Source organism: Pyrus communis, chromosome 10 (assembly GCF_041283825.1).
Source record: "Pyrus communis isolate YQ-2024b chromosome 10, ASM4128382v1, whole genome shotgun sequence".
NCBI lineage: Eukaryota > Viridiplantae > Streptophyta > Magnoliopsida > Rosales > Rosaceae > Pyrus > Pyrus communis.
In genome coordinates this window covers 19274492-19286512 of record NC_142574.1, presented here as the reverse complement: position 1 = coordinate 19286512, position 12021 = coordinate 19274492, and the positions used below count along the sequence as shown (strand labels likewise).

At 38.0% G+C, this 12021-nt stretch overlaps 2 protein-coding genes across 2 annotated transcripts; one reads left to right on the top strand and one right to left on the bottom strand.

The window, feature by feature from the left end:
- The first annotated feature begins 14 nt into the window (after positions 1–14).
- On the top strand, positions 15–1080 carry LOC148693656 (disease resistance-like protein DSC1). Its single transcript, XM_088678079.1, has 2 exons — positions 15–782; positions 922–1080. The coding sequence occupies exons 1-2, from the start codon at positions 15–17 to the stop codon at positions 1078–1080; spliced, it is 927 nt and encodes a 308-aa protein (XP_088534205.1).
- A 387-nt stretch (positions 1081–1467) lies between these two features.
- LOC137728953 (uncharacterized) lies at positions 1468–7300 on the bottom strand. The gene is made up of 8 exons (XM_088678078.1): positions 7165–7300; positions 6245–6477; positions 4408–4506; positions 3972–4043; positions 3298–3366; positions 2749–3077; positions 2530–2659; positions 1468–1888 (listed from the first exon to the last, which is right to left on the bottom strand). Exons 1-8 carry the CDS (start codon positions 7298–7300, stop codon positions 1679–1681), a joined length of 1278 nt encoding a protein of 425 aa, XP_088534204.1. The 3' UTR covers positions 1468–1678.
- Between the last annotated feature and the right edge of the window lie 4721 nt (positions 7301–12021).

Genomic DNA, 12021 nt, shown 5'->3' with positions numbered 1-12021 from the left:
CATTAGATCTTGGTATGTGCAAGAAACTAAGTGTTGTCCCAGGAAGTATCTACAGTTTAACCAACCTTAAAACTCTCAGCTTTTGTGACAACAGCATATTAGAAATCCCTGATGGTCTCGTTGGGTCAACCTCATTGCAAAAGTTGGATCTGAGTGGAAGCATGATTAGGAGCATACCTGCAAGCATCAAACAAGCTTCTCGGTTGCATACACTCAGCTTAATTAGGTGCATGCAGCTTCAATCATTAACAGAGCTCTCAGTGCAATGTGATCTTGAAGCTCAAGGCTGCACGTCGCTGAAGACAGTGTCAAGTTCAAGGACAGCACTCACACAAGGTTGGGATAAATACACATATTTTGGGACACGTAATTTTTTGAATTGCGGAAATTTGGATCATAATGCAAGGAGCAACATAATGGATGAAGCACAACTTAGAATTATGCAAGAGGCAACTAATTCATCAAAGAAAGATTATGGGAACCCTTGGTTTGGTATTGTATGTCCGGGAAAAGAAATTCCAAAGTGGTTCAGCTTCAGATATCAAAGTGAGGGATCTTCAGTCCATATCAAGCTTCCTCCAGATTGTTTTCGAACAGGTTTATTGGGTTTCGTTCTCTCTGCTGTTGTTTCTTGTGTTTCCAACTGCAATAATGACTTTGAAATAACAGCTAGGTGCAATGTCAAATCCCTGGATGAAAGCCATGGACTGTTCACTTCTGGATTCATTGTAGGACGAAACAGCCGGATGTTGAATTACTTCTTTTACAGACGACGTGATCACGTGTGCGTGGAGTAGGCCCTTTATAATTGAAGAGGGAACAGAAAAATGCTCCCCTGATGTTTACAAACTTGCAAATGAGGCCTCTGTTCAATTCTCTGTGTCTGGACGTCATTCCTGGAATCCTGTTTACTGTATGAAGGTGGAAAAATGTGGTAATGCCCGTTGTATGCGGAAGATGTTGAGAAAGTCAAACCTGATCGCGTCTAGAGAAGATGAAACTTGGGAAGCCAGTGGATCAAGTTATGGGAATAAAGCAAATGAAAGTGATGATGAGTCAGAAGCCAGTGAATCAAGTTAAGAGCTACAACTATCTGATAGTGGTGGTGATGACAGTGAATAAAGTTACGATCAGTTTGAGTTAAATGCAAGTGATGATGAGTCAGAAGCCAATGGATCCTTTTGGCTGAACGGATCTTTTTGCCTTAATGCCATATCATTTTGAATTTGTCTTATTCCTTTTGGATATGTAGGCTTTGGTTTTTGGGTTTAGGGTTTGGATATGTAGGCTTTGAATTTCATTTTGAATTTGTCTATTCCTTTCGGATATGTACAGGCTTGCTATGAAAATATATGGAGTGTAAAATGTGTTTGGTAAATGCAAAAATAAGTGCTTCTTTTCAAAGTTCCAGCCAAAATAATCAGAAAAGAAGTCAAAACCTGCTTTTTCTCTATGGAGTCGGATGAACAGTAGAGTTAATGAAACTGTCCAGTGATGACCTAAATGGCGCTGAAGAGCCAAAAGGGTCTGGGATGTCATCAAATGTTGGAAATCCATGACCCTGGTCAAAATCTCTACTGCTGCACATAGAATCAAATCTTCCAAGTGTTTTTGGTTGAGGGAAGTATCCAGTATCTTGGGTGCTTCTAAACGAATCAAACCTGGAGAAGGTGTCGAATTAAGGTTTTGAACTATCCTTGTACCTTGGTGGTGAATATCCTGAATTGAAGGCATACATTGGTGTGTTGGGAACAGAATCATCGAAAGTAAAAGGGCGGCTCTTCTGGGAAAAACTACCTCCTTCTGATGCCCCAGTCCTGATAGGGTTGAGGCCGAACTCCCCAGGGCCAGAAAAGTAGTGATCCTTATTACTCTCCTGATCGATATCCTACATCACACATGATTAAGAGCAGTTACATCACAATCCAGCATGCCAGTAATAACAACAAATATAAAACCGCAAAACCAGAAAGCTTGAAAGTGCTACGTAACCAACATGCTATTAGAAAAGAAAGTGGATTCACTGGAACCTAGAATCCATGCCTACTTAAAGCAGCACCCTCTGTTGTCAATGTAAACATAAAAATGGTATTGATTAACCAAGACCTAACGCCAAAACCAAAGTCCCCTTCAATGTGCAATTAATTCCATCAAGAACAATTCCACAACCCCTTCTTTTTACATCTACAGTGAACCAAGACCGAAATCAGGAAACTCGGTTTCGTGATATTTGGTTGAAAGACCCGTACTACTAACTGATTTACATGATGAAACCATCATAACTGGAAACTTGGTGAAGACAGAAACCATTATTGTTAAAATTCTCAGAACCTTCTATAATAACTAAACGCAGCAAGCATTAGGACACTTGAGGCTAGTCTTGAAACAAAGGATACATGATCACCGCCACAAACAACTAGGTGGCATTAACAGAAATCATGGAGCAATATGCGGTCAGCATAAACACAAGGTCAAAGAATTGAGTTCCATAAAATAATAAAGAATACTGAATGTACAATATCGGCTTACCTTGGTGGTACTAACTGCATTGAAACCCCACACCAAGTCAACGTCATCATTAGTGTCAAATGTCCCCCATGCTGGTTCATCGAATCCCTGGTCGCCAGAAAACACAGACCCGGCACCCCAATGATCATCACTGCAAATGAAAGCTTAGAATTTCAACAATTTTTGGCAGGTATCAGGGTGATCTTAAATATGTAGAAAACTACAGATCTAAAAGTATACCTTTGAGATTCCTTATCACGGGGTGAGGCATCTGTGCCTGTTGTCCTTCGATAGTTAGAATCTGAAAATTCTCTAGATGGGCTTCCAACAGTACTGCAGTCAAATGGACCGCTCGGAGCACTTTTTGCTGACTCCTCTTCATTTTTATCATATGCTGCTCCATTTTCAACGACCCTGTCATCCGCACTCTGAGGCTTTTCTGACTTAACATCAACTTTAGGTGAAGAAGCAGTTGTTGGACTCTCAACTGGGGGAGCTTTTTCTTTCTGAAATGCTGATGATTTCTGTTTTGGAGGCGCCAAGACATTTGACACATTAAGTGTGAGCTCCTTGACAAAAGTGAATCCTGAAAAGTAAATCAGTCACCTCGAATGGTTAAAAACTCCTGAACGGATTGGGAAACTGCAACCAGACAACAAAGGAACTACAAACAGCAAGCAAACTGCTCCATTTACCACAAGGTTAAAAGGAAAAAAGAATCTAAATGCTACCAGAAATTTATTATCTCGGAGACAATACTGGACCTACAGAAACTCATTTTTGGCATACCTTCATCTTCAAACTTATCCCAATTCTCATCTCATTCAGCAGCTCCTTCTTGGATGCCAGGTTGCCCGCCTATATGAAAACAAAATAAAATTTCAGATACAAAATGCAATGTTGTACAAACAGTGAACAATAACAAAAAAGAAAAATGACACTCATGAAACACTACACAGAATTCAAATAAGGATAATCAAACAAATCAGAGTGATTTGGAAAAGATTACAATGGTGAAAGTAAGAGTTTCTGTGTAGGATTTTGATGATATAACAACAGAATGACTTTCCCCTTCTAGAAAGGCAATGATATTAATAAACTGAAATAATTTGACTACCCAAAGCCAAAGTATATAAAAAATAAATAAATGTTCTATTGTAAAATCCGTCAGATAGTTTGATAAATAATAAGCTAATGGAAGTACTCTTGTCATTATATATAGGATTCTTAGATTCCCAATAAATTAGCTAAGGAAAGAGATCAACTTATCAAAGGGAAGCCTAGCTAATGTTGTAGGCTTTCTGCGTAATCCATGCTTCTTGCAGCACTCATTGAGAGTTTTCACAAGCCCATCACAAACCAATTGGATGCGATCAACATGATCCTGAAAATTTCAGTTGGGATTAATCTTAGACAAGTTGAGCAAAGGTATTTTTTTAAACGGCATGGCTGTGCAAAGGTACCTCAAGGGTGCCATTGGCAGCATCTTCTTGCTCCATCTTGACAATTGCCCTGTACAGCTCCATTTTCTTTTCCTGCATATAAATCACATAAGTTAATCAATCCGGTGATAATAAAAAGAATACACCACTACTCGGGGTATAACCCATTCAACTGATTCTATCTATCCCACCAAGCCTAAAAACTAATATAAAATAATTTTTTCTTTGTTTCTCCAAAAAGTAAAACTTAAAAGTCCTACTCATACTTGATTTTGAATTTTGATTTGGCACTTATCTCATAAAATAAAAGCACGCCATCTCACATGTACATGCAATTATGACTCAGATCTAACAAAACGAACAGCAAGCAGTTGACACTTTGATCTTCAAATGAGCAAAAGCAAGCACACAACATGGGGCCACTAATTGTCCACAATTTATATGCGGTGGAAGGTACCTGTAAATCACGAAATGTGGCTTCTTCAATAGTCAACTTGGAAGCTACATCTCCATCTTGTTTGTATTTCTCGTCATATTTCTTAGCCAGGGACTCAGCCTAGACTCATGTAGTATTTATTAAGCCAAGTAAAGATTAATGCAAGTATGTTCTTAGGCTCAAGTATCCCTCGCGTTTATCAGCAGATGCCCTTTCTGTGATCCCATTAAGGCGATTGTCACATCTGCTCTTGTACAAAACCTTATACCAAAAAAGGAAAATAGATTAGAGCAAATATAGCAAGTTAGTCACATACATCATAGTTTCGACACCACACCGTATATATGTGAGATCTAAAACAAAGCACTAGCATTCACAATGATGCATCAGCATTCAAAAACTGAAAGTTAAAAACATAATTTCCTTATGCTAGTAAGTAGATATAAAATTATTACATTTTTGAGTCAAATGCCTTTTAAAATATTCCGAGCCTACAATAACATAGTGAAGCCACCATGAAATACAACATAAGTTGTCACCTTTTCTAAAAGGGAATTGTTATTAACACTCCAAAAATCTCATTCTACACTCCTCACAAGTGTAATTCTCTTTCTAATTATAGAAAGTTTGGAGTGTCAAATGAGATTTTTGAAGTGCTAATAACAATTCTCTTCTAAAATTGTATTGTAAATTTACAGTATTACACACACGTGTAAATTCTCTGTTCAACGAAACTTGGATCTTTATTTCATCACCATTATGACGCATAAAAAATTAAGAATGCTTTAGTTTCCTACCAAGCTCCTCAACAAAATTTTATTCAATCAAACAGTGCATTTCTTTGGTTAAGTTGTCCCCACCTTAAAACGGACAACAATGAACACTAGATTACAAGAACAATGCAATTTCTTTCTACCTACAGGATCTTCAACATAAATTAGAACATCCAAAAACAGCATCCTTCCAATCAAAGAATATGACCAAGAAATATAGATCATGAAATTGAGAAAATACGAAGCCAAAGTGGTGAACAACATCCAACTTTATTCCATAACTATTCCTCACCCAAATATAGTTTTCAAAAACCCTTGCGTTTCTTTCAAACCAAGAAACCCCAAAAACATTGCTGGCATATAGGACAATGATAAAACACATGATCTGCACTTTCTCCCAGTAGTACTTGTGAATTCAAGAATCAATTCTAATTCAGACCACAAACATCCAAATGTTAAATAAAAACATCTTACAACACTGCAAAAAGCAAATAGTAAGAAGTCTGCAGATTTATTTAAAAGCAAAAAATGATTAGGACGTCCAAAAATCTATCACTCATAGAACAATTATATTCAAACGCAAAAAAGGAAAATTACTGAAGAATGTTCAATATGCACAACAAATGGCATACAAGAAAGAAAGGGCAGAAAAGAACACGAGATACTCACAAGTTCCTGCATTTTGTTCTTCTACCTGCAAAGAACAAACGGAATCACACCAAAAGGCTGAAGAAAGACAAGCTGAAAATGGAACAAAACTTCAATAAAGTATAATGAATGCTATATCAAAAAGAAAGTTTAATGAATGTCATGCACTAAAAACATGTCAAATGCCAATCATTAAAATTGCTAATATCAAAGAACTGTCATGAACTTCAAAACCCGAACAGCCTCCCTACTTAAACTTGATCAAAACCTTCTCGACAGAAATGAGCGATATTAAGATCAAAGTAAAATCCACAATCACAAGAATTCCAAGTCTTTGAGATATTTTGTTATGATTTGACACTTATAAGGAAGTAACAAGCACACATAACTTTGCTGCTCAAGCTGAAAAAATTGGGAAACATTAAAGGTGTAAGTACCTTTTTATCAACTTCGGTTGCTTCTTTGAACTTTGAGTTCAGTGAGTTAATCTCCTCTGTACTCAGTTGATTTACAAGATGTTGCTCCAATTCTGGTACTCTGGGTTTCTGCTGATTGGCCTGCTGCCTTTCCTCAGCATGAGGGGAAGCAACTGGCTTCGGTGGCCTTCCTCCAGCTTTGGGTGCCATGTGCCGAGCACCGGGAGCAGGCATCGGTTGCTGTTGTTGAAATCCTTTTAAAGTGAAAAATAAGAAACTATTCTCCATGAAAGAGAGACGTATGGTTAAAAAAGAAAAAAAAAATAAATAAATAAATTTGATTTGCTTCATGCCTGCACTATCAGCGCGAAGAAGTGTACTATATGAGCTTTTAACGTGCCCTGAAATTTCATATGCAATAACGACATGTTCTCTCGCAAGATAATGTGGCATGATGGGTCATCATTCTATCAATCTGGACTGCACATTCAGACATGACTCAATTTTATAGTATTTATGGATGTTTGTATGTCAATTCTCCAGCAAAAAATTACTCCCAATTACAAATATTTTATATCTACAAAACATCGATGGCATAAAGTAAGTTTTTACATCAAATTACCAACACATCAAGCAAAGAATGAACATCCAGCTGCAAAGCATCTCGTAGACAAATATGCTTGATCTAGCCTTTTTATGTTCAGGAATTCAAGCTAAATGCCACCAACTAAACATTGTGAGTCGGCCAGTGCCACCACCCAGAAGAGGAAAATTAAACAATAACTCCGGGATAGGGATAATACAAGTTTTGCAAGGATGCATGAGTTCAGTTACAGGCTAACATAGAGAAACAAACAGAACAAAAGAGCTTCAATAAACCACATGGCACCTGTACCTATAAAACACAAGCCAAAAGATGAATTCAAAGAAATTATTCCTACCTCTTGGTAGTCCCCATTCCTGAAATAGGTCGCGAGCTTGTTCACCAGCGATTTTCCCATCTCTGTCTGTATCAACTTTCACAAAGATATTGGTGTACATCTGAACATCAGTTTGAGTTATCCTAGGCCATGACATTGTTAGTGTTGCTATGTTCGATGGGTTTTTGAACTAGAGGGAGCTGGACAGAAAACAAAGATGAACAAAAACTGAAACGAATGGTTTTCTTCTCTATTCTCTCTTGCAGAAGTTTGCAGAGGAATATTTCTTCTGTATTCAGAAAAGAGCACTAACGCTGCTTTACATTAACTGAAGGCCTTAACTTGGGACCACACAAAACACTACATTTCATCTTAGTCACTCATCTATCTAATTATATGGATCAACAAACACATGGCACTCATGGCCTTTTTACAAAATAGAACTTTAAACTTTGCATCATTTTGCACAAGTGGATACACCAATTCAAACAAACTTATTCTAAACTTTTCAGCTCAACACTTATAATTCAACACTCCCCTTTAAGTTTTCAGCTGATTTCACACCAAGCATATCCCTGAGATAGTTAAACCGATCCTTAGCCAAAGGTTTTGTGAAGATATCTGCTACCTGTTTTTCAGTGGGACAATACACCAAATCAATGATTCCTTCTTGCAGTGCATCCTTAATAAAATGATACCTTCTATCAATGTGTTTTGTCTTTTGATGAAACACAGAATTCTTTGTGATAGCAATGGCAGATGTGTTGTCACAGTGAAGAGGAGTAGCTACATTTTGTAATTCTCCAAAATCTTCCAAAACAAACCTCAGCCATATTGCTTGTGATGTGGCTTCTGATGCACTTATATATTCAGCCTCTGCAGTTGAAAGTGCAACACAGTTTTGCTTGACTGAAGCCCAGGAAAACACACCACTTCCAAATGAGAATGCATATCCTGATGTGTTTTTGCTGTCTTCCAGTGAACCACCCCAATCACTATCACAGAAGCCAATTAAACAAGCTTTTCTTCCTTTCACATACTCCAAGCCATAATCCAGAGTTCCCTTGATGTATCTGAGTACTCTCTTTGCAGTTCCATAGTGTCTATTGGTAGGACAATGCATGTATCTTGCCAATAAACTAGCTGCATACATTATATCCGGCCTTGTAGCAGTGAGATATAGAAGGCTTCCCACAATGCTCCTATACATTTCATCACTTGCAGATCCACTTCCATCATCTTTAGATAGCTTCTCAGTGGCTACCAGAGGAGTTGTGACAGTCTTTGCTTCATTTAAACCAAATTTACTCAGTAAAGAGCTTGCATACTTCTTCTGATTAATGAAGATGCTGGAATTTGTTTGAATCACTCTCATCCCAAGGAAGTGGTGAAGTAGCCCTAAATCTGTCATTTCATACTTCATTTTCATATCTTCTTTGAACTCCTCTATGATTGGTTTGCAACTACCAGTGTAGACTATATCATCTACATAGATAGAGACAATTAGAATATCTTCTCCCCTTGCTTTTATATACAGAGTTGGTTCACTCAAGCTTTTCTTGAAGCCACATTGTGAGAAATAGTTGTCAATCTCTCCATACCAAGCTCTCGGAGCTTGTTTTAGACCATAGAGGGCCTTATGAAGTTTGTACACCTTTTCTTCCTTGCCTTTTACTACAAAACCTTCAGGCTGCTCAACATAGACCTCTTCTTGGAGAACTCCATTCAAGAAAGCCGATTTCACATCTAATTGATACAGTTTCCAACTCTTTTGTGCAGCCAAAGCTATTAAAGTTCTAATGGTATCCAATCTAGCAACTGCTGCATAAGTCTCATTGTAGTCCAAACCAGGCTTTTGTGCATAGCCTTTTGCAACCAGCCTTGCTTTATTCTTCAACACTGAGCCATCAAGGTTTAACTTAGTTTTGTAAACCCATTTAACCCCTATAACAGGTTTTTCAGTTGGTCTGTCAACAAGCTTCCAGGTGCCATTCTTTTCAAGCATAAACAGCTTATCCTCCATAGCTTTTAACCAAGACTCATCTTGTTTGGCATCCTCATACTTCTCTAGATCCATGATACACAGATTGCATTGAGCCAATACTTCATTCAGATTCCTCCACTTCAATGGTGTATGATCAAATGCTTGATTGTGTCCTTCAATTCGGTTTGACATGCTTGAAGATTCACCTAAGATAGGTGACTTGGATTGAGTTTCAGAGTCTTCAACATTAAGAGCTCTCCTAGATGGAGATAAAATAGATGATGTAGGAGACAACACCATTCTGTCACTGTTCTCTGTACTTATGTCACTATGAATAAAACTTCCAGTGTTAAGAGATGTTGACCCTGAGTTCTCTTCCCAATTCCAACTAGCTTCTTCATCAAATACAATGTCTTTTGACAAGAATAACTTCTTGGATAATGGATCAAATACCCTATACCCCTTTTCACAAGTTGCATATCCCACAAATACTCCTTTGAAGCTTTTAGGTTCAAGTTTATGTCTTTGTTCACTTGGAACATGAACATAACATAGAGATCCAAATACTCTCAGATGGGCTATTCCTGGTTTTCTATCGGAATAAGCTTCAAAAGGTGTGATGTTGTTCAAGGCCTTTGTGGGACATCGATTTAGAATTTATACAGATGTATGCATTGCTTCTGCCCAGAGAAAATATGGCATCCTCTTCTCATGCAACATAGATTTCGCCATTTCAATCACTGTTCTGTTCTTTCTCTCCACTACTCCATTTTGCTGTGGAGTATATGCAAGAATAAGTTGTCTTTGTATTCCTTCCTTTTCACAGAACTGATCAAATTCTGATGACTTGAATTCCCCTCCTCTATCACTTCTCAGAGTCTTAATCTTGAAACCACTTTGTAATTCTGCCATAGCTTTGAATTTCTTAAAACAGTTGAATGTATCAGACTTATATCTCAAGAAATAGACCCAAATCATTCTGGTAAAATCATCTATCAGCAGCATGAAATACTTATTTCCAGCAATTGACTCAGTCTTCATAGGTCCACACAAATCAACATGAATCAGTTCAAGTAGAGCAGTTGCTCTGTACACTTGATTTCTAGGGAATTCTTCTCTGTGCTGTTTACCAAATTGGCAACCTTCACAGACTCCATTGTAGTCTGCAAGTTGTGGCAAACCATGTACCATTTCCTTGTCTCTCAATTGTTTGAGACCACCAAAGTGTAAGTGTCCAAGTCTCATGTGCCAAGTCTTAGTAGAGTGGGTGACACTAGCTTTCAACACCATTTGATTCTTAAAGAAAAAAGTCAGTGGATAACACCTATTCACTTTCTTTTTCACTCTCATAACCAAGCATTCAAGTGATGGACCATCATACACACTACACATTCCACCTCCAAACACCAAGAAATATCCATGTTCATCCATTTGACCAACACTGAGTAAGTTCTCCTTTAAACCGGGAAGATACATTACTTCTCTAACATACTTTCTCCCTTTATTTGTATCAATAACCAAAGACTCCATTCCTGCAACATTCACAAGATCTCCAGTTGGCATTTGAACTTTGCCAGCTACATCGATTCTGACCTCAACAAGCAAATCTACATTTCCTGTTATGTGATTGCTACAACCACTATATATATACCACTCTCCATTCACCTTTGATTCTGTGATTGTGTTGTTTGCATAAAACAGATTCCCTGTCATCTCCAATTGATTTGCATTATATGCCTTTTGCACTGACTTGCCTACAGTACACTCTCTAGCCCAATGCCCAAATTTATCACAGTTGAAGCACTTTGGTTTTCCTTTGTATCTACACTCGCCAAAGTGATATTTAGAACACACCTTGCACTAAGGCTTTACAACCTCTTGACCCATTGACTGAGATGCATTTGCATTCTGATAATTGTGCAGAGAAGATTTCTGCTGAAATTTGGGTTTTGATTCCCATTTCTTGCCTTTAGAATTCCAATTTCTCTGAAATCTAGACGAACCAGAATGACCACCACTCTTGTTCTGCTCCTTTGGATTCACAGAGAGTGAAGAGAATGCTCTCTCAGTTGCATCAACTGTATGCAAATCAAACTGTTGTTCTTGACTCTTTAAGATTGCAACTACTTCCTGCTATTCTACAATCTCTAGACACTTTGTATTTTCTATAACCAAACAGATAGAATCATAAGGTTTACTAAGACTAATCAGAACCTTCTGCACTAGTCTCTCATTAGACAGAGATTCACGAAATGTTCTCATCTAATTAATTAGATCATTCAACCGTGTAAGATAGCTAGACAAAGACTCATCATCTCGCATCCTAGCATATTCAAATTCTCTTCTAAGATTCTGCAATTTCACAGATCGTACCTGATCACCACCATGATATTCTCCGTACAACAAATCCCATGCCATCTTCACTGACTCGGCATTGGCGATTCGAGGGAAGATTTGATCCAAGACTGCATTCTGAATGATTCCCAAAGCCTTTGCATCTTGCATCAACACAGCTGGCATTTCTTCATCTCCATCATCCTCCGATGATCCTTCAGACTTCTTCTTCTTCGAATCGGACGTTTTAACTCCCTTCTTCACCAGATTCCACAACCTATGTGATTTGAAGATTGTCACCATCTTGATTCTCCAGAACTCGTAGTTCTCATCGGAGAAAATTGGAGTCCTCACTTCCGAGCCTCCAAATCCAAACATGATTTTGATCTGAATCGACAACCTTCACAGAGCTTCAAGAGAGTTTCGATTGAGCTCGATAACTTCACAAATTTACGCCCAGATTGTTAAATCCAACCAGGCTCTGAGGCCATGTTAGTGTTGCTATGTTCGATGGGTTTTTGAACTAGAGGGAGCTGGACAGAAAACAAAGATGAACAAAA

Coding starts and splice junctions, on each gene's coding strand:
- LOC148693656 (XM_088678079.1), top strand. CDS start 15: ATGTGCAAGAAACTAAGTGTTGTCCCAGGAAGTATCTACAGTTTAACC. Junction 783..921: donor TTTACAGACGACGTGATCAC/GTGTGCGTGGAG, acceptor TACTGTATGAAG/GTGGAAAAATGTGGTAATGC.
- LOC137728953 (XM_088678078.1), bottom strand. CDS start 7,300: ATGTCATGGCCTAGGATAACTCAAACTGATGTTCAGATGTACACCAAT. Junction 4,507..6,244: donor CAACCGAAGTTGATAAAAAG/GTACTTACACCT, acceptor ACATGAGTCTAG/GCTGAGTCCCTGGCTAAGAA. Junction 2,660..2,748: donor CGTGATAAGGAATCTCAAAG/GTATACTTTTAG, acceptor TTTCATTTGCAG/TGATGATCATTGGGGTGCCG.